Source organism: Piliocolobus tephrosceles, chromosome 5, assembly GCF_002776525.5.
Source record: "Piliocolobus tephrosceles isolate RC106 chromosome 5, ASM277652v3, whole genome shotgun sequence".
NCBI lineage: Eukaryota > Metazoa > Chordata > Mammalia > Primates > Cercopithecidae > Piliocolobus > Piliocolobus tephrosceles.
The window spans coordinates 165,082,145-165,109,030 of NC_045438.1; the positions used below are offsets into that span (position 1 = coordinate 165,082,145).

Sequence of the window (26,886 nt, forward strand, 5' to 3'; positions counted from 1 at the left end):
AAGAACCTGAGAGCAGGACAAACACAATGCAGACTGCTGTTGTCACTCTGAGGATGGCCACAAGTCAACCAAAGCTCAGGTAAGAAGAGAAAACAGAAGCTTGTAGAAAATACAGCTCCTGCTCCAGGAAAGATGGTGCCTAGGCCTTGGCTCAGAGACCAGAAAACACAAAAAACACAGCTCCTGCCCCGGGAAAGATGGCGCCTGGGCCTTGGTTCAGAGACCAGAAAATACAGCTCCTGCCCCGGGAAAGATGGCGCCTAGGCCTTGGCTCAGAGACCAGACCCCTTAGTTGTAGTAGTTGTTCCAGGCCGTGGTCAGAAACCAATTCCCTCCCTCACTTCCCCACGTCCCCACCTCCTTCCGTCCACAAGCATGGAGTCGTGGAACGTGCAGGCACCAAGGATTAGAGGTTTGGGACTGAAGAAGACAAAAAGAATGTCTCTTTCCTCCTGGAGCCTTCCAGAGCAGGAGACACACAGCACGCAGGTAATTAGATAAGTGTATCCCCCGCAGCTGGGACAGGTGCTGTGACGAAGCCTGCAGTGAGATAAGAGAGCCAGGGAGGCCTGAGTTAGATGAAGGAGTGGAGAGCAAAAGCCTCCATGAGGACACAACACCACGCAGAGACAGGAGGGTGTCCAGGCTGGGGCACCAGCTGCACGCCTCCCAACGCTGGGCAGAGCTTCATCTCTAGCAGTAGAAGGAAGGGCTCTTGGCCGCAGCCTGAGGGCAGGGCAGACTGTGTAGGACCTCCTATGCCAAGCCGAGACTCAGGAATCGTGGATAAAGTGAGTCTCCGGTGGCGATTAGATGAATAATGAGAAAGTATCAGACTTTTAAAAAATTCATTATGAAGTCATAAAAAAAGTCAGGTTTTTGGCCGGGCTTGGTGACTCATGCCTGTAATCCCAGCACTTTGGGAGGCCAAGGCGGGCACATCACGAGGTCAGGAGATCAAGACCATCCTGGCTAACATAGTGAAACCCTGTCTCTATGGAAAATACAAAAAATTAGCCAGGCGAGGTGGCGGCGCCTGTAGTCCCAGCTACTCGGGAGGCTGAGGCAGGAGAATGGCGTGAACCCAGGAGGCGGAGCTTGCAGTGAGCGGAGATCGCATCACTGCACTGCAGTCTGGGCAACAGAGCGAGACTCTGTTAAAAAAAAAAAAAATCAGATTTTTATCCTAAAAAGTATAGATCAGAAAATGTAAAGTAGGAGGAGAAAGACAAGGCCATTGAGAAGAACCAGGAGGTAGCCAACATGAGCGATGAATGAGAGAGGGAGACTGGGAGAGAAGCAGCTTAGGAGACCCAAGAGATCAAGCAGAGACCCGAGGTATTTGGCAGTTCATTGCGTGGCTAGGCCCTGCCTCCTGTTATCCAGGGGAAGGAATGACTAAGTGCTCCTGGTGCAATTAAATTCTCCTCTGCAGTTCAGCTCTCAGAGGTCAGCTGTCATGACGCTCCAGTGTTGGGGGTGGGTTGCTCAGGTCAGCCACCAACACTCACCAGAGCCTTCTCTGTGTCAGCTCTTCACCATCCTGAGGGGTGCAAGGAAGTGTGAGAGAAGGACATGGCCCACAAGAACGCTAGGGTCCAGTTGGGGGCACAGAGGCATGTGCGTGTAAGACAACGCAACCATACAAAATAGGAAGCCGCTGAATGTCCAGCAGTGACGGGAGGGGTTAAGTCCATGAGTGGCGTAGCTACACAGTCAAACTTCGGGCACTCACAGGACATCACAGCGTGGGGGTAGTTAATGACTTGGGGAAATGTGTGCAATGTAACGTAAAATAACAAAAGCAAACTGATAACCATTAAAAAAAAAACTTTTTGAAAGATTGGGAGGAAATATACTAAAATATGAACACTGGGTGTTTCAGTTTATTGGTGATTCCCTTAATACATATCTCTGTATTTTCAGGGAATTCCCATGGTATCTTTGTTAATGTGAAAAGTTAAAACATATGTATGTTGTCCTTTAGATGCTACTAGGGGCATATGCTGTGTGTTATATGTGTGCCCTGACCCAAGACAGCTTTGCCAGGTCCTAGGTTAGAATTCATCCTGGATGTCAGCAAGGGCAGAATATTTCTAATAGGACTGAGCTGAGCAAAGGTATGACAGGAAGCCAAGTGGAAGGTGGGTCCAAGGGGTGGCCAGGGAATGGGCACAGCTCCCATGGACTCCCAAGAGGCTGTGGGAGGGTGCAGCTGGGGGTAGCTGGAGGTGTTGCATGCCTGCCCAGGATCTGGATGTGATGACACAGGAATGCAGTGCCAACACAGGGGTTTAAAGAGCCACTTGCTTGCTCGGGAATGCCCTTGTAAGCTGTGTGGCAGCAGATATGGAGGGGACCCTACCCAAGCTGGAACAGAGTAGCGGCAATGGGGGTACGCAGTCACTAAGAGGATTTGTAGGGAGGAAGCTGGCTGGACCCTGGGACTTCATCCATGCAGGGGAGGAAGGGGCTGCTGCCTCCAGTTCTCAACCTGGGGTGACTGAGGGAATGCATGGGTCACTAGCAGACATGAAGTAGATGGAAGGGCTGAATGTTGTGCGGAGAGGGGCAGGGGTGAGTGCAGCTTCAGATGTGCAATGCTGGATTTTAGAGGTACATGAGCATGTGAGCAGGTCAGCAGAGACGTTGAGCTGGGACCTGGGCAGAGGTGGCGCTGGCCTCTCAGGTTGGCATTGGGCACATCCAAAGAGAGTCCGTGCCCTTGAACGGCCAGGAGCCCGTTTGGGCTTTGAGCAGTTTGAGGCGGGAAAAGTTTCAGTGGCACCAGGCTGAATCACACATAGGCTGTAAGTGGAACACTTCAGATGCTGAAGTGGAAGCCCGTTAGTGGCAGTATGACAGCTGACAGCAAGCGTGTGTCCCATGTCGCCCAGTGTATTCCGCAATACCAAGAAGACCATAGCGGCCAACACTCTCGGAGAATGGGAGACACCAAAATAAGAAACTTGCTCGGCTGTATGTACAGCAGGTTATAAATATAAAACTAAAACAAAAACAAAATCTGTTTAGCAGCAGGTAGGCCAGTTCTACTTCATGATCATTTGGAGGCAGAGTTGGTTTTACATAATGATAGAAATGTATTGCTGTAGTCAACAAGCATTTGACCATCTCAATTCCATATAAATACAAGTCCCACGTTTCTCTTATCCTCTTGTCCTGGGAAGGGCACCATGTTTTTAGAAATATAAATTACTAGGGCCACGTGTGGTGGTGGCTCATGCGTGTAATCCCAGCACTTTGGCAGGCCGAGGCGGGAGGATCACCTGAGGTCAGGAGTTCGAGACCAGCCTGGCCAACATGGTGAAATCCCGTCTCTACTAAAAATACAAAAATGAGCCAGGTGTGTTGGTACATACCTGTAATCCCAGCTATTCGGGAGGCTGAGGCAGGAGAATCACTTGAACCCAGGAGGCGGAGGCTGCAGTGAGCCACAATCGTACCACTGCACTCCAGCCTGGGTGACGGAGCAAGACTGTCTCAAAAAAAAAAAAAAGAAAGAAAGAAAAGAAAAGAAATATAAACTACTGGTGCTTTCTTTATAACTTAAAAGTGAGTGCTTTCCCTCTAAGAAGTTGTTTTCTTAAGTTGACTGGAGATGGACTATACAAGACTCAAACATGTGTCTTTCGTTTCTCAGTCATTTGAATGAACCTTGGTCCCCCTTGAAACACCTCTGTGTGCTAATTCCCTAGATGCTGATGCCAGGAGTCTACTGAATTTGAGAATGTAGTAGAAGTAACACTAAGATAAAAGAAAGTGAAGAATTCTGACAAAGCCAATTGTTCTTTGCATTCGGACGTAGGGACATATTTATTACAGTCTTAGCCATGAGTCTTTTGTCTAGTTAAGTACTGGACACCATTTTCTTTGTATAAAGGAAGTTTGCTCAGTGAGGAGTCCACTTGTTTCCTGATACTTAAAATTTCTTGAACAATTCACCAAGACTAGGAAGATGGTTTCCTCAGCCCAGGCTGCCAGTGCTGCCAAGGAATGAGTTTTCTCCTGTGTTTGCTTCTAGCTCCAGAAGCACCTTTACCCCATTCTACGGAGGCAGCAGGTGGATAGTTTGCAAGAAGCTTCCTTCTGAAATTATAAGGACCAAAATGTGATACTGAAGGAGTTCGTGGTTGCCTAACGCTTACATATTTCAATATGCTTAAAGTTTGGAATTGGTTCTTTCAAGACACGTTGTTCATTTCTACCCCCAGAAAAAGGATCTTTATGCATCACTCTGTGTGTACAAATTCGTTTCACTTTAACCTTCAATGAAATCCCAAACATTTTAGAATGGCTTCTAGTTTTCCAGAAAACTTAGAACCCAGGCTGTTCAGCTCCAGAGCCCAGATTCTTAACCACGTGGTCATGTCAGACACTATCGCTTGTGTCCTTTGAACTTTTCAATAGAGCCCTTTAGACTCATCCAAGGGATCCAGTAGAGCTTCTGCTAGAAAAGGGGAAGGAAAGAGGGGAGGAGAATATGGCACATGTAGAGATTTGGCCAAGCTGTTTTGGGTACACAAGTTTTCTTTATTATTTCTTATGCTTTTTCCGTATATGTGAAATATTACTTTTTTTTAAATTTAAGTTTGGTTTTCCCCTCCTTCTTACTTACATGTCATTGAGAATGCTAGGAAGATGTTTTCATTTTGACACGTTAACATCAGATTCTAGATCAGTGCTATCCAACAGAACACTTGAAGTGTGGCCAGTGCAGCTGAAAAACTGAAGGTTTACTTGTACCTACTTTTAATTAATTTAAGTTTAAATAGCCCTATGTGACCACTGTATTGGACAATGCAGTTCCGGAAGAAAAAACCACAGAAACCAAGGCATTCCCCAGTGCTGTCAGAGACTGGACAGTAGATTCTAATTCGTCTACCATTCCCCTTAGCAAAAATCCTCTGAAAATATTTTCTAACTTAGGAATAAGTGAATCGAGTCCAAAATGTACTTGAGAAAATATTCTCAATATTTATAGAATGTAAGTTCCTTATTCTGCCATCCTGTGCCTTCTGTCTTATCTTTCCCAAATGAAGCATTTTTTTTCCTTCTTGTGTGTATGTATTTAACAGCTGCTCTCTGGTCAGTACCAATGTTTGACAGTGATTAGCTCTTCTCTAGGTTTAAATACACCCGACTCCCCAGGGTCATCAATCACCGTCATTATGTTTGGAAGCAGATGGACAATTCAAGAGCAACCTAGGGTCTTTGGCTGGTTGCTGAGTATTTAATGACGTCTGGACAAACATGGGAGACAGCCCTCATTGATAAGCTTAGCTTGTTAAGGGCTGCTCTCATTAATGGTCATGGTGATAAATTGTGCTAGTCTTATTGAAAAAAAGATGTCTAAAAGGACATTTGGATATTATGTCTAAATGATGAGGATATTTGTGTGAGAGTGTGTGTGTGTGTGTGTGTGTGTGTGTGTATTTGCGGGGCCTGGGGATATTTTCTTTGCTCTTAAAGGATAAATCTGATGTTTAAAATCCGAAGATCTGAATTCAAGTCCTGGATACTATAAACCATATGACCTAAGGCCTATTTGGTAACTAACCTCTTGGGTCCTCCCTGTTAAATGGGATTAGCACTTGTTTACATGGCAAGAGTGTGGTTAGGAATAGATGTAGAAACGCAGTGACTCTCTTTGCTGCTGAAATGGTTCAGAATATGCCACTGGCCATAAGGACTTTTTTGAGCTGACAGCATTTGAGAACCATCAGATACAGGACAAGGGTTTGTCAGAACTCCCCCGTCTACCTGGAAACAGAGTTTTCCCAAAGAATTCAACTGTCATAAACCCCCTTTAAGGGAGATTTCTCCCAACAGAGGCAAAGATGAGAAGTTGGTGCAGGATGAGAAATTGCATAAACACACCTTACTAAAAAACTTTCCCTTATGCTATTTCCCTGTGTATTTCTCAGTCATTTCCCACTAGTTACTGTCTCTTGAAATCCTAACCCCTCCCTGCATTAGGATGGTATATAAAGCCCCAGATTCCAACCTCTTCTCTGAGCCATTTTTGGCACGCCCCTGCGGATATATGTATGTGAATAAACTGTCTTTTCTCTTGCCAACCTGTCTTTTGTCAGTTTAATTCGCAGGCCCCAAAGCACTGACCCTAAGAGGGTGGAGGAAAAGGTTTTCCTCCCCAACACTAACGTGAAGTTGCTATTTGTGTGATGGCAGTTTCAGGCAGATGAAAAATTCCAGCAGTTTTGCTGACATTTGATGGCAAAAGTTCCTCAAGGTTTGAATCTCCTGGGCCCCCCATCGACTGGCTTCCTGGGCCCCATCTGGAACACATCTGTTTGTGGGAATCTGGGCTCAGGGCCTCAGGGGACTCTGATGCTGTGGGCCAAGGAAGCCCCACTCGGAGAAGCACTGTTTTCAGGGAGCTCTGCAGATCGGAAGAGAAAAAGGTGTGTGTGTGTGTGTGTGTGTGTGTGTGTGTGTTTCAAAGGAGGTGAGCCGTGAGCCCAAGTGGCCTCACTTCCATAGTTTCTGGGGCTGTACTTCATTATGAATTTCAAATTTCAGTATTCGGTTGCCTAAATGAAATAAGGCATTTCATTAAATTTTGTTTTATCTCAATTTGTTGGCCAATGACTTTTTGAAAGAGAATTATGTTAAAGAGACACATAGTCTTAAAACAGCAAACCACATTGGGCTGGATTTCAAATTCAGGCTTCCATCTTGAAACAAAATGGTAACTGAAAAGAAGTTTTCATTTTCACGCAGACACACCTAAAATGTAAACCCATGGTACATCCCTAGAGGAACAAAATGCTAGTTTAGGTGCTGCTGAATCGGGATTATCTTCTTAATGCTACTGAACAGATTTCTTCCTCTATCCATGAATCGAAATATAGATAATCACTTGGGCCCTAGGATTTGTTTAGGAAATGAAAGAAGTACAAGAAGATTTAAGTTGTATGATTTTTAAAAATCCGTTAACTTTTCTGTTAAAGGATTTACAGGCGTGGAAAGGATGTCCCCGGCCTGGAATTTTATTTCCAGCTTGTGTTCTGCTTCCTGCGCTCCCCCGCCCCACCCTCCTCGCTTGACAGGGAAGCTTCGGTCACAACAGATGACAAATGAACTGTGCGTGTGGTTTCTTCTCCTTTGCTTCTTTTCTCTTCTGCCAACTCTGTCAAAGGCAGCCCAGCGTGAATCAGAAGTGCTGGCTGAACACTTTCCCCCAGAAGAAGTCTGAGACGGTTTGGTAATCACAGCATTTACATTTGAATGCCACCTAACCCCGGAGCGGAGCGGTGATTAACCAGTGACTGCAGAGTCACATCCTAAGTAGAGTAATACTGTGATTTTTTTCTGGGTTTTCATGTTCTGGACCCAAGGAGTTGGAAGAAGAGAGAGAGAGAGAGAACAAAACCTATCCACCTCGGAGTTTTCCGGTGAGGTCTGACATCTGCCATTCTAAAAAGTTTCAGGTGTGTCCTCTAAACTTCACCTTGAAACAGCCTCTTGCGCTGTATAAAAGTTAGCTTTTGGAACAAAGTCTTTTGAACAACTACAACCAAAAGTATGCTTCAATGGCATAACTTTTTTTTAACATTTCAATCCTTCATATTTAACATTTTTCCTCTCCACTTGATCCGAGGGAGGGCTTTCTGAGAAACCCGCTTTGCACTGAACCTCGAAACAGCTTCTGAGGTCATCTGTGACTCGGGCCAGCCTCTCGACAGCCTCTGTGTGGGGAGTGAGTGTTTCTCTCTGTTAAATGCTGTATGTTCCGAATGTGTTTCCTTCAGAGCCAGGAGCTTACAGGAGCCATGTGACCCCTGACTTCACAGCAGGCCACCTTCAACCCTGTGAAAGGAGGGGAAGGTGCCACAGCAGGCATTGGTGATGGGAATGCCAAAGGTTATATGTAACATGAGAGACCAGCCCCTCCTTATTCAACCTGAACCTGAAAGAAGCAGCATAAGCGTGAAGACATGAGTCCTTTAAATATCCTTCCCTTAAACCCATATTGCCCCGGTTTCTGTTTCCCCAAACGGTAAATGTATCCTTTCCAGACAGATCCCATCAAAACCCACAAGAACCTAGGAACAGACTCTCGGTTCTCACGTCTCCAGCACGTCACGGGGCTGCCCTTTTCCCAGTAGCCCCATCTGTTTTCCATAAGGGGCGCACTCTGTCACTTTATAAATTTGCTACGGCAATTGTCTCCTGCTTTTTCACATGGGACCTTGAAAATCGTTTTTGGCCTTTACACAAAGGATCGTTTAGAAAGGTCCTTATACTGTGGTTAGAAATCGGGTCGCTTTGCAAGTTGCCACATTCTCATGCAAAATGTCCCCAACTTTTGCAAGAATTATAAACGTTTACAAAAGTTCGTTTATATCATGGTTACCTGGAACTAAAGGGGGAGTTTGTCGTAGACTCTGTTGTGGTTACGCATGGGTCCTCAGGCCAGCCCACAGGGCTGCTGAATTGTGTCCCTGAATTATTGTACTAATGTGCTGTTTGAAGGCACTAGAGAGAATGTGCCAGGCGGGCGTTTTACCTTATATCATCACTTTCTTTGACTCTCACACACAGTTCTTCCAGATAGTACCTCTTGCCGTTTCAGAAGAGAGCCATAAGTAGGTTAAGCCTCTTGCTCAATGTCATTCATATAGCTGGTAGTTGGAAAATGGAAATTCCAACCAATTTCAAAGCCCTTGCCCTTGCCACTCCCTTCTCCAGGCCATCCCTCCTGGATAACACTGCTTTTGTGGGAGCGCTCGCTGGGCTAGGAAACAGCTCCCCGCCGGGGAGAGGAGAGGAGGGAAGGTGTATTCTCATGGACACATTTTTAATTTCATATGTCTACATAAGGAGGGTCAGATGTTCCTCAACTGTTATTGTTACAGGAAAGGGGTCCTGATCTAGACCCCAAGAGGGGATTCTTGGATCTCACCCAAGAAAGAATTTAGGGCAAGTCTGCAGTGCAAAGTAAAAGCATATTTATTAAGAAAGTAAAGGAATAGGCCGGGCGCCGTGGCTCAAGCCTGTAATCCCAGCACTTTGGGAGGCCGAGATGGGCGGATCACGAGGTCAGGAGATAGAGACCATCCTGGCTAACACGGTGAAACCCCGTCTCTACTAAAAAAAAATACAAAAAATCTAGCCAGGCACGGTGGCGGGCGCCTGTAGTCTCAGCTACTCGGGAGGCTGAGGCAGGAGAATGGTGTGAACCCGGGAGGCGGAGCTTGCAGTGGCCGGATCTGCACTCCAGCCCCGGCGACAGAGCAGACTCCGTCTCAAAAAAAAAAAAAAAAACAAAGTAAAGGAATAAAAGAATGGCTACTCCACAGATAGAGCAGCCCCAAAGGCTGCTGGTTGCCCATTTTTATGGTTATTTTTTGATGATATGCCAAACAAGGGGTAGATTATTCATGCCTCCCCTTTTTAGACCACATAGCGTAACTTCCTGACGTTGCCCTGGCATTTGTAAACTGTCATGGCGCTGGTGTGAGTGTAGCAGTGAGAACGACCAGAGGTCACTCTTGTGGCCATCTCGGGTTTGGTGGGTTTTGGCCAGCTCCTTCACTGCAACCTGTTTTATCAGTAAGGTCTTTATGACCTGCGTTTTGTGCTGACCTCTTGTCTCATCCTGTGACTTAGAATACCTTAACCATCTGGGAATGCAGCCCAGTAGGTTTCAGCCTCATTTTTCTCAGCTCCTGTTTAAGATGGAGTTGCTCTGGTTCACATGCCTCTGACATTATGAATTGGAAAGCTGAGGCTCTCATCCCAGGAGGGACAGGACCAAGGCTTGGGAATCAGCTGCACCTGGGGAATGAACAGAAAACAGAAAGCTTTGTAACAAAGCTTGACAAAGGCTTTGAAGACAGATCACCATCTGTCTCCATCTAAGGCCTGTGTGTCTGGTGGTGGATTATCAGATTGGGGGTGGGGGAAAGCACACTGTTCTAATTTTTGGCCGGGTGCAGTGGCTCAAGCCTGTAATCCCAGCACTTTGGGAGGCCGAGACGGGCGGATCACGAGGTCAGGAGATCGAGACCATCCTGGCTAACACGGTGAAACCCCGTCTCCACTAAAAAAATACAAAAATCTAGCCGGGCGAGGTGGCGGGCGCCTGTAGTCCCAGCTACTCAGGAGGCTGAGGCAGGAGAATGGCGGGAACCCGGGAGGCTGAGCTTGCAGTGAGCTGAGATCCGGCCACTGCACTCCAGCCCGGGCGATAGAGCGAGACTCCGTCTCAAAAAAAAAAAAAAAAAAAAAAAAAAAAAAATTTTATTAAAGTTGGGAGAGGAGTTTTAAAGGATATGAAATCCTGATTGGTAGGAGACTGACATGGATTTTAGCTGCAATGGCAATAATAGACACAGAGCTATTGCATCACTTGAGAAATGACTGGCTCCTCCCTCCCCTCGACCCTGCTATTCCCTCTGCGGCTCTGTGCTCTCCACACACATCCCCTCTTCATCTGGCACCTCCACCAGATTGTTCAGGCTTCAGCCTAGGGGTCACTTTCTCCATTGGGCCCTCCTGGGCACCTTCTTTGGACCTCTCGTTCCACGTTCCCCATCTGGTCAATGTTGATGGAATAGTGGTTCTAGATTAGAAAGAGCTAATGTTCTCAGACAAGAGCAAGAAACCCAAAAGATGACATCATCTTATATAATTAAACTGTTAATTCTGTATAGGCTTTTAAATCTCTAATAGCATTATTCTTTTTATTACAAACATTATCACATAAGTATGAAATGGTACAATTTTAAGGATGCAACTCTAAGGGAAGAAAAAACGTTTTCCTCTACCCTTTTCGGTTTAGAACCTGGGACCCTGTCAATAAAACTGACTAAAGACAGATTAAGATTAAGGCTGGGCGCAGTGGCTCACGCCTGTAATCCCAGCATTTTGGGAGACCAAGGCAGGCAAGAGTTCAAGACCAGCCCAGCCAGCATGGTGAAACCCCGTCTCCTAAAAACACAAAAATTAGCCCAGGCGTGGTGGCATGCACCTGAAATCCCAGCTACTCGGGAGGATGAGGCAGGAGAATCACTTGAACCCGGGAGGTGGAGGTTGCAGTGAGCCCAGATCACACCACTGCACTCCAGCCTGGTGACAGAGCGATACTCCATCTCAAAAAATAAAAAATAAAGACAGATTAACAGGAGAAAAGGGCATGCTTGTACTTGATGTCAATATTTTAATTTTTACACATGCAGGGGAGTCTCACAGAAGAAACGAAAGCCCAAAGAAATGGTTAAGCCTAAGAACGTATATACCATGTTAACAGAAAGCAATACATGATTTGCGACATGACAAGACAAAGGGAAAGGCTCGGGGGCTTCTAGGAGCGGTAAATTGTGGGAAGGTAAATACGTGGGGAAAACCGATGGAAGACGGGGTTATTTCGTGCGGTTTGTTTATGCAGATTCAAGTCGGTAGTGTCCCCAGTCATGAGTCATCTCACTTCCTCTTGCTCCTGTGGGAGAAGGGAGGGAGTCTGGGGGTGACAGCTTCACAAAGGGGATGTTTGTGCCCTGCCTCTGAGCAGAAAGGTCGGTAGAAAGCTTTTCCTGCATCTGCTCTTTCTCCAACTGCCTTCAACTCAAAATAATCCTTATGCGAAAGTAGCATATTTCCGTATTTCAAGGTGACATACTCTGAGCCCCTTCACAACTTTGTGATCTTGTTCCACATTCCTTTCACAAATTTGAAAACCCAGGACCTGAGAGAGTCCCCGTGGATCACCAAGGCCAGCCCAGCCTGTGGCCTCTGTGCGCCTGTCGCCACACCGGGCTGTCCTTGCCCTCTGTGGAGCCCGAGCACATATACACGGGAAACACTTGCTCAGGTCCTTGCCCTGTTGCCTCTTGTTACCTTCCCACCAGGCTCTTGCAGAGAGCCCTTGTCCCACTGGGGGTGGGACAAAGCAGGATTAAAAAAAAAAAAAAGGAATTTTAACACTTACCACAGAGCTTGTTGTGCAGATGACAAAAGGCACTGTGCCCAGTACCTGGCACCTACACGGCCTCCCTGAATACTCACCACTTTCCCCAGCGGCACCATTGGCAGCTCTGTAAGTGGCACCTCCACCTTAGGCACACATAGGCACTGAGTGCCGCTGTGTGGGGTGGGCTGGAGATTTGCTCCGACGAACAGGCCTCCTGGCTCTCCTGTGGTTGAGGCAGCGCTGAGGAACTCTGTGCGTGTGTGTTCAGTGCAGAGCCCTCAGAGGCTACATTTATGACGGATACTCATGCCCTTGTGTAAATATGCTTAATAAAAGCTAGTCTGCCAGGAGCGGTGGCTCCCACCTGTAATTCCAGCACTTTGGGAGGCTGAGGTAGGAAGATTGCTTGAGCTCAGGAGTTCAAGACCAGCTTGGGCAATATAGCAAGACCTTGTCTCTGCTAGAAATTTTAAAAATCAGCTGGGCATGGTGGCATGTGCCTGTAGCTTCAGCTACTTGGGAGGCTGAAGTGGGAGGATCATTTGAGCCCAGGAGGTCAAGGCTGTAGTGAACCATGATCATACCAGTGCACTCCAGCCTACGTAACAGAGGGAGATTTTGTCAAAAACAAAACAAAAAAACTACAGTCATTTCTTAATTTACTCAATTTGTTAGCTGAACACTTTGGGTAATAAATTTCCACATGGAAGTTGTGCCTCTCTCATTTCTGTGGTCTGATTCAGGCAGTGTTAGCATCTGGTAAGTGCTGAATACAATGCTAGATGTTAGGAAGGACACGGGTGAGACTGTGGTTCTCCTTTCCAAGGAGCTTGGCAGTGTAGGGCTTACAACCATCTGGCTTGCCAGGAACATTGGGTTACGTGAGAAGAGCAGCCTGTGAGAAGGGGAATAGGCCTGGGACGAAATCATGGAGGGCCGTGGTTGGTGGGCTCAGAATTTGGACTGACATAGCATTTTTAGCTATTGAAATAGAACAGAGCTGGGCTTTAGGGGCAGTAACCTGCCAGCAGGGTGTCAGATGGATTAAAGGGAAGAGCTATTTGGCAGCAGAAGTCCTTGTCAGAGGTGACTGTGGCGGTCCAGGTGAGCACAATGTGGATGTGGTGTGGAGGTGCTGTGTCCTCCCTCCCGCCAGCCAAGTTAGTGATCACACACACATTCTGACTCGCAGCCTCCCACCTTGTTGGGAAACATTTGCTGAACTGCTGAGTTAGGTGAGGTGCAAATCTGTGTGTGTGCATTTTCTACAACTTCCAGCAGCCACTTCTAGGAGAAGAGTCTAGATTTCAGTCAGCTCATTTATAAACTCATAGCTAATTAGGTTGGTGCAAAAATAATTGCGGTATTTTTTGTGCAAAAGTAATTACAGTGTTTATCATTAAAAATAATGGCCAAAACCACAATGACTTTTGCACCAATCTCTAGAACTGGAGGGAGAGATGGAGTCCCTAGGAAAGAAGAGCCCCCAGCTCGGCATGTATCTGCCAGCCCCAGCTGTGCACGCAGCAGGGCATGGCTGTGATACACGCACTGTGACCCGCCGAGTCCCCTGTGGGGGATGTGAGAGCCTCACTAAGAGCTCACTGAGGCTTTGTCCCCACCTGATACATGGAGCGAGAGGAATTCACCACTGAGATGGCTGAGACTCAGGGAGGACGCTGGCACTAAATTCCTGGTGCAGGACTTGGCTGAGAACTAGTGTTCTGTAGTGTTAGAGTCCTCATGGCCTTGTCCACATGGGCAGAAATTCAAAGGCAGACACTGTGTGAGACAAGCTCTGTCAAAAACAAGATGGCCCAAGAACAAGATGGCACCAGAGCAAGACGGCATGGGTGTTAGAAGGTCTCAGAGCCTCCGCCGCTGCAGAGGATGCACCGTTTCGCTTGGGTTTAGAGGAAGACCACTTATTGCTCCCACCTGCTAGTATTTTCCTCAATCACAGACCTGTTTCTTGAAAACCCCTTTCCAGTTGCTGGCCTGATCTGACCCTTTGTTTCATTAGCTGGTGCCATTATGCTGAATAGAACATGAAAGGACTTTCTGGTTTGGTAGAGGAGGAGGAAGCTAATTTTAACTGCTGTATGTTCTATCAACTTCAACTTTTGTTTTTATTGTCATCTCCATTTTTACAAAAATCCAAAAGTAATCCTAGAGACTTGTATTCTCCAAAAGCAAGGTGGCGAGAGGCCCAGAGAGCCCCAGAGAGCCCCTGGTGTGGAAATCACAATTTGCTTTTGCTACCAAGTAACTCTGTGACCTTATTTTCCCCTTGAATAAAATGAACAGGTTGGACAAGGATCAGCAGCTGCAGACTGGCAGTGTGCAGTCAGACCCTGACCCTGCTCATGTTCTGTGTGACCTAGACAGTGTTTTGTTTTCTAATTGAATTTAAAGGCCTTTAAACTGGGCAAGCACCAGGCGATGTGCCACAGGCTCCGCCCCAGCGCCCAGCGGGCTTCACACGTTCCTTATCTGCCTCGCATTTGACTCTGCCAACCCTGGTGGGTGTTCTCTGAGTTTCCTTTCATCTGAAATAGGCTGAGAAATTTTGAATTTCTTTGCAACTTCAGGTTTCTTGTGCTTCTGCCTGCCTTGCCCTTTGGGTGTTGGAAGAAGTCTTTTATTCATTGGAAAAAAAAAAGTTACATGTCTGTTATTGATTAAAAAGCCAACATCTAGGCTGGGCACAGTGGCCTGTAATCCCAGCACTTTGGGAGGCCGAGGCAGGTGGATCACTTGAGGTCAGGAGTTCAATACCAGCCTGGCCAACATGGTGAAACCTCATCTTTACTAAAAATACAAAAGTTAGCTGGGCACAGTGGAAGGTGCCTGTAATCCTAGCTACTCGAGAAGCTAAGGCAGAAGAATAGCTTGAACCCAGTAGGCGGAGGTTGCAGTGAGCCAAGATCACACCATTGCACTCCAGCCTGGACAACAAGAATGAAACTCCATCTCAAAAAAAAAAAAAAAAAAAAGCCAACATCCAGTTACCCCAAGGCCAGTAGGCCAATAGGCATTATAAGCTCCAAAGCAGCTTTGCTTTGTTTTATTTTTAATATGCTAATGCTACAATGGAAAAATTAATTATGGGATCTCAGGGCTGAGATGTATAAAGCTCTGCAGTGTTCAGAACACTGCTTTTCAAAGGGTGTTCCCTGAAGCGGCATCATCACCATTCCCAACCTCATCCGTTTATGGGGAGAATTCGGTGGCTAATATTTGCAAAGCACACTGCAGCAGTTCTTCAATGGGGCCAGTGTCAGAATTACTGCACAGGTTGTTGACACAGATTGCTGGACCCAACCGCAGTTTCTGATACAGTAGGACTGAGAAGGGCCCTGACTCGGTGTTTCTGAAATGGTGGCCCCAGGTGAGGCTGCTGCTGCAGGTCTGGGGCCACACTTGCAAACCACTGTCCGGGACACACTCTCCTCCGTGTGATCGCAACATGGTGAAGCAAGAGGGCAGGGATTACCGTTTTTTTATAGCATGGTCAGGGCAAAGTGTCCGGGCAAGATCGCACTTAGGCAGAGACCTGAGAAAAGGAGGAGGGAGATATGCAACTCTGGGGAGGATAGACAGGGAGTGCACAGCCCAGAAGGGGGATGTGCTCACTGGGTTAGAGGAGCGGCAGGGAGGCCAGTGTGGCTGAAGTGGAGCGATGGGGCGGGGAGGGGCAGGTGATGTGGTCTGAGGGATGTGGGAGGGGTGGAAATCATGTGGGTCACTGTGAAAGACTTTGCTTTCACTCTGAGTGCAACGGGAGCCCTTGGAGGGGGACGTGTGGTGTGAAATTATCCATCACCCAGAGTGACTGTGATTTTATGGTGCGGCCTCTTCCAAACTGACCATATTTCAGGGCAAAGAGCTGGCCCTTGTTGCTGAGTACAAGTTCTTCCTTCCAAAGTAATTCAACGTGAAAACAGTGCACCGTGAAGGATGGAATTAGAAGATGAAATCACCATTTTGCACTCCCTAATGAAACCTTTAGGGAAAATGTTGGCGAACGACTCTAGGACGCAAGACGGAGGCACCGCCGCTTTGCTCCATGGATCAGTGGTGGCGCCATTCCCAGTAGGTGACCCCCTGCAGGGCAGCACCGTGATGCACAGGCACCAGCTGCAACACGCTCTTCCGAAAACCTGGACCTGGGTCTCACCAGACGTTAGGTGGAACTTCCAGTGTAGAGAGTAAAACAGGGCATGAAGGGACACGTGAATGACATCATGGGAAAGTCACGTAAAACCAGCGGTTTCTTCAAGTGCCATGGGGAAAGAGGGTCTGCTCTAGATTGAAGGAGAATTAAGATATGTAATATGTGGATCTTGTTTGGATCCTGATTAAAAAAAAAAAAAAAAACTCTAAAGAGACTGTTTTAAAGTAATTGAGTAGGTTGGACACAGACAACATATTGAATAATATTAAAGAATAACTGTTAATTTCGTTAGATGTGAAATGTCTTTTTTAGGAGAGACATATTTGTATTTAAAAGTAAAATGACATGATTTCAGGAATCTGATTTAAAACATTACAGGCAAGAGAGAGAAAAAGGCAGAAGAACCACAAGGGCAAAACAAAATATTCATGACATGATTCTCTCTTCTTTGTGAATGTATGAACATTCAAAAGAAAAGTGTTTTTAAATCCAGATGCAAGAGAAGATGGGAAAATGAGAGAAGAGAAAAGGAAGACTTACTTAGAAAGACTAAGTTGCTAATACTTCTTCTCTATTTAGGAGTATTATGCCAAGGAGTAAAATGTATTTACTATTACTAGGTGTTACACAGTAATGATGCTATGAACTGGTATTGAGATGTATTCTGTTTGCCATACGCCCAGCCCTTGATTCCCTGATGCTTGCCAAGCTCCTAAAATAATGACAATTGATGATGGCACTGACGATGAGAAATAAAAGTCAGATAATCTTCCCTGCCCTTTGACAGCCAGGGAACTAAGAGCAGGCTGTTATGGGACAGAGCTTGAAGTAATTTAGGGCTCGTCTATTTGGCCACATGCCTCAGAGGTTTCAAATCTGAAGGCCTGTGAGGCTTCCATTTGCTCAAAAGTGTGATATAATTATACAAACAGGGCCGGGCGCGGTGGCTCAAGCCTGTAATCCCAGCACTTTGGGAGGCTGAGACGGGCAGATCACGAGGTCAGGAGATCGAGACCATCCTGTGTAACTCTGTGAAACCCCGTCTCTACTAAAAAAAATACAAAAAACTAGCCGGGCGAGGTGGCAGGCGCCTGTAGTCCCAGCTACTCCGGAGGCTGAGGCAGGAGAATGGCGTAAACCCAGGAGGCGGAGCTTGCAGTGAGCTCAGATCCAGCCACTGCACTCCAGCCTGGGTGACAAAAATAATAATAATAATAATAATAATTATACAAACATGGTCACTCACTGCATGTGATTTTGATCCATAGAATGGATACCACCAGAAAAACTGAGGATTGGGAATTGTCACTTTGGAACTGGTTGTTAGAAAACCTGGGTGGTAAACTGCTCTCCACCTTAAAGCCACTCTGTCCCATCTCTGCTCCTTCACTTAGCTTGAAAATGAACGACAGACCTGAAATGAAAGAATTCCAGTGGCTGGGAGCGGATTCTGATATTTGAAGTCATTCCTCTTCTTGGCCTTTTCTGCTGTTTTTAAGTACTAGGAGACTAAAAGTGTCATTAATTTAAATTCATAAGCATGGACTGCTGAGCATCAGTCTTTGTTTTTAAACAGAAGAGGTTGCTGAGCATTTAAATCCCTATTCCTCGTTTGAGTCATTATAATGTTAGTTTTAAAGAAAAAACAGAAGGTAGTAGGAATCTGAAAGGAAACTGAACTCTGTGGCTCATGTTGGGTTTTATGGTTGATTTTTCTCAAATTATTATCCACATATGAACATGTAGAACCATGATGTAGACTTTGATGAGTTCCCATGTAGGGTGCCAGGCCAGCTTCTACAGATTCGCTGGCCAATCTCTTCCATGGTGACTATAATTGATTGGGGGGCACAGGTAAAGTGACAGCTAGAGAGGAAAAAACGTTTACATCTATTCATGCGACAATTATCTGAGCTTCTGGTGTGTGTCAGACACAGTCCTAGGCTCTGAGGAGCAGCAGTAGGCAAAACCTAAGAAGCCCTTCCCTCTTGGAGTTTAGATTCTGGTGGGTCACAGAGGAGGCCGTACTTGAAGGCAGCTTCTGCCCACAGAGAGATGGGGTAATACAGGGGAAGCTGGCTTCAACTCCCATCTTCTTTATTTCTTAGCTGTGGGATCTTGGACCAGTCACTTAATCACCCAGAGCTTCAGGGTCCTTTCATGTAAAATGGGCATTAAAAACAATACCTACATAATGCAGTCATTGCGCAGATTAAATGAATGCATGAAAAATACCTCCCAAAGCATTTAGCTTTCAGCAAGTGAGAGCTGTTAGTTCATCTAGTACTGCAGACATGATAGGTATTCAATTGACAATTAATTCAGTATTTCTGCATTTGAGCATTTAATGCCCATGTCCCCATGTCTAACAGACACTGGAATGTGATTTGTAAGAAATACTTAAGATATCTCTGGTTTTTAAATTTTTTCTTTCTCTAAATGGAGAAAACTACTCTTTCAGATTCTTCTGACCATTCCTTTGGGTTGGGAGGTCCTGAGTTCAGAGGAAAAAGGATGTCTTCCACGTGGAAGGGAAGATGTCGAGCTGTAATAGCAACGTTTTACAGTCATACCCTCAAATGCTATTTGGGTCTCCGTGACTGGCAATTTCAGGCCTTTCTGCTATAATAAGGAATTCCACAATCACATGTCCCAAAGTCTGTTTTCCAGGATTCTCGGGGCCATGCGTCCTTGCCTCTGGCAGCAATTATTGAGTGGTGTGAACTTCCAGGCCTCCTTGGGGAGCGACAGGAAGGAGGGAGGGTGCAGGGAAGAGGAGAGAGGCTGGCATGGTTGTCCGGGAGACGGTGAGGCCAGCGAGTCAGCTCCCTGCAGTTCTCCACCTTGCCAGGGAGGGGCGCAGTCCAGGGTGATGGGGCTGTCTTCAGAGGACTCTCCAGGTGGGCATCAGCAGCCTAGGGCCGAGCCGGAACCAGGCTGGAGGAAGCCCAGCGAGGCAGGCAGCATGGCCAGCCCTCCAGTCTCTGTTGAGAAAGCTGCACCTCCTTCCTTTCCACGTTTTGCCTCTGCTGGTAGAAATGGGCTTCTAGTCTATTGGATAATGGAGGAGGGTTGGGAGAGGGAGGAGAGGGGTGGTCCACTTGTAAGGACAGCGGGTTTGGAGAAGTGGCCTCTTTGAATCCTGTGTGTTCTGGGGCTGGGCTGGGCAGTGGGATCCCCAAGCCCCTGTGTCCTAGTGGCCCAGTCGGCCTTCGCGGAGGCTTGCCCTTGGAAGAGGATGGCCAGGCCATTCAACAGGGGCCTCTGGATGGATTTCTCATTCCGCAGGCCTGTTCCAGGAATTGTGTTTAAGTTGGGAGCCTGAGCAGTGTGGGCATTTGCTGTCCTTTCCTGAGCCCGTCTCACCTCCCTCTGCCGGTGAGTTGTGCAGACTCTCCCTGTCCCGAGAGTGGCCTTGGCCTGCGGAGAGCCCAGGGCAGCACAGCTGGGACGTCACAAGGGCTGGCTTCTCTCACAAAGGGATTTGGAGGTGGAAGGTGCCAGGGAAGTGGGTTTTCCGTCCTTGCCGGGCTCATCGGGAGCTCTTCTCTCCTGCGAGCCTTGCTATTGCTCGACTCAGACCTCCCTGCGGCTCTGTGGCTTTCCTCAGAATCCCATGTATAAATTAGGAGTCATTGGGGTCTGCGCATGGCTTTCTGGCTGAAATGAAGCCCTGCAGAGGGAGATATGGCCTGTGGCAGGCCTGTGGCGGGTCAAAGACCCTTCGCCACAAGACACTTATCTTTCCGAGCAGCCTGGCCAGCCCTCCCTGGACAGCAGAGGCCCAGAAAGAAAAGAGCGCTGTCACGCGGGGTTGGCACACTGCATTGTCTGAGTCCATTTTGACCAAGCTTTGCCTAAAACACAGTATAGTTTAGGTCCCAGATGGAAGAGCTTGATCGCTTAGCAGGGTGGCCTGGTGTCTGTGAGGAAGCCTTCCGTGGCTTCAGTACGAGGCAGGTGCACTCGAGTGCTTCATGAATGTTGTTTGCTCATGACCACCCTATGTGGTAGGTACGATCGTTATCTACCTTGAATACAAGGACACAGAGGCTCAGAGCTGCTGAGTAACTTCACACCGCCCAGCAGAGGCCCAGGAGAAATCTAACCCCCCACCGCTGGCCAGAGCCAGCGCCTCATCCCGTGCCCTGCGTGGCACGTTTTATTCCGCGGGCACGATTCTGCGAATTCCTGTCCTCTGGCTTAAGTGTTGTCAGTCAACTTAATATATTCCTTTGTTCCTAGCCAACTCCAGTCCAGAGAAATCCTGTACTCTCATTTCAGAGAAGCCAGGAGCACTTAGCAATCCCAAGAAAAGGTATATTCTCCCTACGGTCACAAGCATTCAGGGGTTTCTTAGACGTATTTGAGAAAGAGTAAGTGTTGGGTTTTACTCATTTGTGCATTATGGCAGGGTGGCCCCCTTTTTTTTTTTAAAGATTGGCTTCAAAGGGTTTTTAAAAATTGATTTATAATTACTGAATCCAACGAACAGTTAGATCAGTGTGTGTGTTTGTGGGGAGGGAGGGAGGTGGGGGGAGAATGTTAAAACTTTGGTCACCCCTGGTATGTCTGGTGGGCAGATGCCTTAGCCGCTGGAGCTGGGGCTGAGCCCTGCCCAGTAGCACAGCTCAGAGCTTTGCGTTTTCCCTGGGGCTCCTCCCTGGGTGCTGCAGTGTTTTGACAGACGGTCCCTTGAGCTTGGTGTTTTGACAGACGGTCCCTGTGAGGCTGGGACCTGGTCCAGGCTGGCCAGCGAAGAGAAGCAGGGACAGGATGAGAGAGCGGGGAGTAAGAAGGGGAGGGGAGGGGGGTGCAGCTTCGGAGATGGGCTTTGCGGGAGGCCCCGTGTGACCCTGTGTGATGTGCAGGACCCCCTGACCTCTGTCTCAGAGTTCAACCAGAGAAAAGAAAACAGCAGGAGATATCTATTTAGAGATTTTCTGTGAGGAATTGACCCACACGACTGTGAGGGGTGGCTAGGCTGACATCCATGAGGGGCCAGCGGGAGGGCCAGCCATCAGAACGCCAGGGCATGGGGGCGGGCACTGCTGTCCACTGGTGGAATCTTCTTCCTCCTCAAGGAAGCCTCGGCTCTGTGTTCAGGGCTTTCAACAGATGAGATGAGACCCACCCAAATTATCTAGAAGCCCCTCCCTCAAAGTCAGCCCTCTCCCGGCAGCACCGGGGTTCGTGTTTGAGCAAATGCCTGCGACTGCAGCCCCCGCCACATGACACGTCAAACCCCCACACCCCACTCCCTCAGGCCTTCGTCCTCCTTCCCATGAAGTGACTATCCTGGGAAGTACAATGTTCTTTTCCTCCTGAAAATGTGTAAGCATCTCACAACTTCTGAAAAGCGAATCTCCCAGAGCTGTGGCCTCCTAACAATGTCACGTTTCTATCAGAGCCTCCGGGCAGCCTCTGTGCTCAGACTTAGTCGTGGTCCGTGTGGATTCACTGACCACATGCCCCAGTTCAGTCTCAGCTACGTACTGTTTCATTCTCACAACCTTCAGTCATTTCTCTGCTCATCGACAAAGTGTGTCTAGTTGCCAAGAGTAGCTTGTAGGCATTCTTCGTTAAGGTGTTAGTGGAAAAGTAACGGTGGTTTGGTTGGTTGGTTGTTTTTTAGAGACAGGATCTCACCATGTCGAATGAGACCAAAGAGTGACTTGGCAATAATTATATTGTTATGCAGGTTGGGTATTCCTAATCAGAACATCTGAAATCTGAAATGCTCTAAACTCTGAAATTTTTTGAGCACCTAAATGACACTACAAGTAGAAAATTTCACACGTGACCTTATGTGAGGGGTCACAGTCAGAATATTGTTTCATGAACAAAATTTTTTAAAATCTCTTATAAAATTACCTTCAGGCTATGTGTATAAGATTTATATGAAACATAAATGAATTTTGTGTTTAGACTTGGGTCCCTTGTCCAAGATATGTCATTAATCTATATGCAAGTATTCCAAAATCTGGAAAAATAATGTGTGAGATTATAACACATAGAACTTACATTCTAGCACTATATGCTGTTTAGTGCTCACAAAACCCCATTTTGCAGACAACAAAACTGAGGCACAGAACTCCTAACTGACTGAACCAAGGTCGCAGCTTCTAAGTACCAGGAGCAGGATTTGAACTTGGGCACTCTGGCTACAGAGTCCAGGCTTGTAACCACAGCAGTGGAAGTACTACATGCTGGCCACTTGAGATAGTTCAATGTTTGAATCTTTGCTGCATCACCCAAGACATTTTCTTGTGGCCCTTAAATGTTTTACATCATCAGGGGGAGTCTTGCTGCCCATAAATGAAAATCTACTCAAAGGATTTGGGTTTGGCTCCACTGGCAAAGAAGTTGATTCTAGCAAGTACCGGGACACCGCTGCCAGCCAAGGTCTTCCACGGGCACTGTGGATACCTGCCTGTGAGTGATCTGCTCTCCACAGTATCCAGGCCCTGAAGGGACAGTTGGATTGGGGACATCATTCCCTGCCTTTCAAGCCCAAGGCCAGTGGCCCTGGCCAGGGAGCCGGAACCATCTTCAGGGTGTGGGAGCTGCTGCCCCAAATGCTTCTACTTACAGAGCCCAGCAAAAATGATCTACCTGCAGTCCCCGTCCCTCCTGACGGATGCTGGGACTCAAGGCTTAAATGTCCTCATGTGTTCTTTCCTCTCCCACTTCCAAAAAAACTGATTTGTCATCTTCCAGAGAAACTTGTGATTAATGGCAATCCTCAAGTGCCTGCAGTTTCTTAATCATTGCTTTCTTTTACAAAAACATCTTTATAGCCACCTTCAGAATATAGTTAGATTCAAGCAGTTTGGAAAGATTTTCTGGAGAGGCAACCACAAAAAAGGAGTTAACTGAGATGGCCACACCTGTGTCCTTCCATCAAGCCACTGTGCTTTTCCATCGCCTCGGCAGGAATGCTAAAATACCAAGTCTCTGCTGGAGTGCCCTGCATTTTTCTACTTGACGAAATAAAGTCAAGGCTCTGCTAGGATTCCTAGCAAAAACAGGAGTGGAGAGGTCAAATTATTCCACTTCTTCAGCTCCCACAGATGTGTCTGCCAGGCAACACATGTGTACAGTTTGGGAGAAATACGGTGAGCCAGTGCTTCTCAAGGAGTTGTCTGGGGAGCTCATTAAGATGCAGATGCTGATTCTCTGGGTCTGGGTGGAGCCTGAGAGGCTGCATTTCTAACAAGCTCACATGTGATACCGACACAGCAGGTTCACACACTACAGTTTAGGCAGCAAAGAGTTAGGGGCCACACCGACCACTTACGTATAGGAGAAGATTGAGAGAACCTTTGGAAGAAAAACTATGACCATTTAATAACTGTCATATTGACAGTCACACTAAGAGATATGCCAGCCACAGCAACTCACTTGTAGCAAGGGGAGACTGAAGCCAGACTCGCCCCGCAAGGGACCATTTTCCCTGCTCATCTGCAAACCTAGAACCTGGTCTGGGAAGTGGCCTCATGATCCCTTGTGTGACATCACATCAGTGTAATTAGGATGTGGGGTTAGACATCCCAAAGGGGGATTTTGGTAAAAGAAGTGTAGTTGCAGATATTTTCATTGTGTCATGTCACTAAATTAAAGAGAAGTATTGAAGAGAAAAACAGCAAGCAATATATGTCTGCTGTACCAGTAAACCATTGATACGACGCCATCATGCTATTTCCACATTATCTCTTTGACTTTGTTTAAAGGCTACCTGGAAGGCCAAGTGCTGAATTTCTTTATCTGATACTAGCCCATGCCGAGCTTCCAACACTGAATTTACCATGGCTAATGTAGATTTCTGGTTTCCATAGCAGCCAATTTACTGCTTGTGTTTAAAAAATGAAAACAAGACCTACAACTGTTAGTCTTTTCTTAAAAGACCTCGTTTTCTTTATTGTTTGTAAGAGCAGAAATGCCAGATCTGGACCCTGCTAAGTAGTGATCTTTTAAGTGAACCTGACCTATGGTACCAAAAGGAACAGCATGACAGCAAATGGCCAGGAGTGAGCCATTTAATCTTGTTTTCCTAATTAAATGGTAGAAACCTCTTTATAAGCAATCATCAGTGAAATCTGGTTTCTCTCTTGTTCACTGATGGCTATGATGATGATCTGTTTGCTTGTGGCTGAGCAGGAATGGAAATTCTGATGGCATTATTTTTTTTTTCCAGCAGATGAGCTGCTGCAGGAATTGGCGGGCATAGCACGCTCTCCTTGTTAGGGCTGGTGATATCCTTGTAGCCAAGCGTAATTCATCTGTTCTCTCTCTGGTCTGCTTCCCTTATTGCCTTCTGACCTCCTACCTCTGCTGTGGTCTCTAGACAGCCAGCAGATGAGCCGTCACAGCTGATGCATGAAGCCCACCATCCGAACAGCCTCCAACACACAGGCATAAAAGTGTTCTCTCCGAAGGGTCTGTCTTCTTCCTCCTCCTTCCTCTTCTTCTTCTTCCCCCTCTTCCTCCTTCCTCCTCTTCTTTTACCTTATGTTTAAAAGAGCAAGCAGGCAAGAAACCTTTAGAGAATACTACATATAGCCGGAGAATAGCAAATAAACATACATGCTCTGTAAGGGGGAAAAAAAAAAAATATATATATATATATGTGTGTGTGTGTATATATATGTGTGTGTATATATATGTATATATATATGTATATATATATGTATATATAACTCAGCTGCTTTTTCTACTAGGGCTTTCATTATGGTGATTCATGTAGGAGGTCTGTATTGGTTGTCACTTGGGTGCCACAGATTAAAGTTTTCTGATCATCTTTTTGACTCAAGGTCAAAGTAAAAGAATAGATTCTTGCAAATAAGAGGGGCCGTGGTCCCCCCTCTATTCAGTGGGCATTTGTAGAAAATAGATACTGTTTTTGGTTTTGGAGCTACAAAGATGAATTAGACATGGGCCTTGCCCAGGGGAAGTTGTCCAATAGGGACAGAGAAAGTATGCACGACTCAACTGTGTTGCAGTGGCCCACATGGAGAAGGGGCTTTGTGGTAGGGTCATTGCTGTATGATCTGAGTCAGCCTTATTGTTGGTTTTTGGCTTGTTTAATAGACAAACTGCGACTCAACTCAGTCTCCCTCTGTCTCACAGTGTGAGTAGGTTGCCTGGAGCTCGGACTGCTCAAGGAGCCCTGGAGTGAGAAGCAGAAGAAGGGGCGGGTGGTGCCTGTGGGTGGGAGTGAGTATATGGACATGCCTGGTATCCTGTCTAGAGGTCGAGATGGCCCCTGATACAGCATCATGGACAGGAAGGAATGGCAACAGGATGGGCATGAGGGGAACACGCTGGATAGCAAGCTCAGTGACATCTGGAGAGCAGAGGAAGCGGGAACAATGGGCGATCTGTCCCATAGGCAGCACCGTTTCCTGGTTTCTGAGCTAAACTCCTCTGAATTATAGCATCCCTTTGTCACCGACTAGCCCTGTGGCCTTGAACCACCATCTCGCTTCCCTTCCCAGTTGGAGCCTCAATGTGCCCATAAAACACTGGCATACCACATAGGGCACTTGTGGTGGGCAGCAGATGAAAACAATTTCAGTTATTGGTGGGTTGAGCAGTGCACTGGCCCAAGTGCACCCAGAACTCCTCAGGCTGTCGAGCGGGGCACTCATCTCTCTCTCATTGGTTCTGTGTTCTAGGAATAGAGCTGTGCCCCCCTGGAAAACGGTTCATGATTACGATGGTGGCGAGCTTCGTGGCCATGGCGGGCCAGTTCCTCATGCCTGGGCTAGCCGCCCTGTGCCGGGACTGGCAGGTGCTGCAGGCCCTCATCATCTGCCCCTTCCTGCTCATGCTGCTCTACTGGTCGTGAGTATCCTCTGCACAGCGCGCTGGGCTGGTGCGTCTGCACATGCTTCCTGAAGGCCCAGCCCCGGGCAGGACACAGGATTCCCACACTTCCCGCTAGTTTCAGCTTGTGGTTCTGTCTGAGAAGGTTTTCCTCTCTTTTTAAAAAATTTTATTTTTTGAACTTTCTGTCTTGGAAAAATGTTCAACTATACACAAAAGTAGACAGAAGAGTGGAATGAGTCCCCCGTGCCCTTCACCCAGCTCGAAAAATCTGCAAATCCACTGGCCAGTCTGGCTTTACAACTACTAGCTACCCACCCCACAGGGTTATTCTGACATGAATTTTTATGAATGGATTTGCAGGGAGGTGGGGGTCTTGTGTTAGGAGGGGGGAATTTGGAGATATTAAAGGAGTGATTTAGAAAAGCCTCCCTATCTCTTCTAGGTGAGGGGTGGGCAACCTTCAGCCTGTGGGTCACATTGGGCCCACTGTTTGTTTTTGTAAATAAAGTTTTATTGGAACACAGACATGCTCGTGTGTTTACATAGGTATTACCTATGGCTTTCTGGCTACACACAGAGTTGAGTGGATGCAGCAGGATGGTATTATATAAAGCTGAAAATATTTACTATCTGGTCCTTTACAAAAAATAGCTTGCCCACCCCTGCTCAATAGCAGTCCAATATGCCTTTTTGAACTATGGGTAACCTTAAGTCTTTTGAGTTGCTGGCTTCCGGGCAGGGGGCAGGGGGAAGGCACTAAACACACTGGTAAAGGGGGTTTGACCTGGGCGACTGGGTTTTTTAAAGAACTCTCCAGGGAATTAATGTTAAGTCAAGACTGAAAACCACTGCTCCATGGATAGAGCAATGTTGACCCTGAAAATGATTGTTTTACCTTTTTATAAATGCTGTTTCTCTTCCT

General features: G+C 46.9%; 1 protein-coding gene across 2 annotated transcripts in view; it reads left to right on the plus strand.

Annotated features, from left to right (window-relative positions):
* SLC22A23 (solute carrier family 22 member 23) overlaps positions 1–26,886 on the plus strand; it is a 183,799-nt gene that overhangs the window by 109,186 nt on the left and 47,727 nt on the right. For both annotated transcript variants that reach the window (XM_023221087.2, XM_023221088.2), the window contains exon 4: positions 25,811–25,979. In XM_023221087.2, the coding sequence (XP_023076855.1) occupies positions 25,811–25,979 (169 nt within the window). The remainder of the gene's footprint in view (positions 1–25,810; positions 25,980–26,886) is intronic.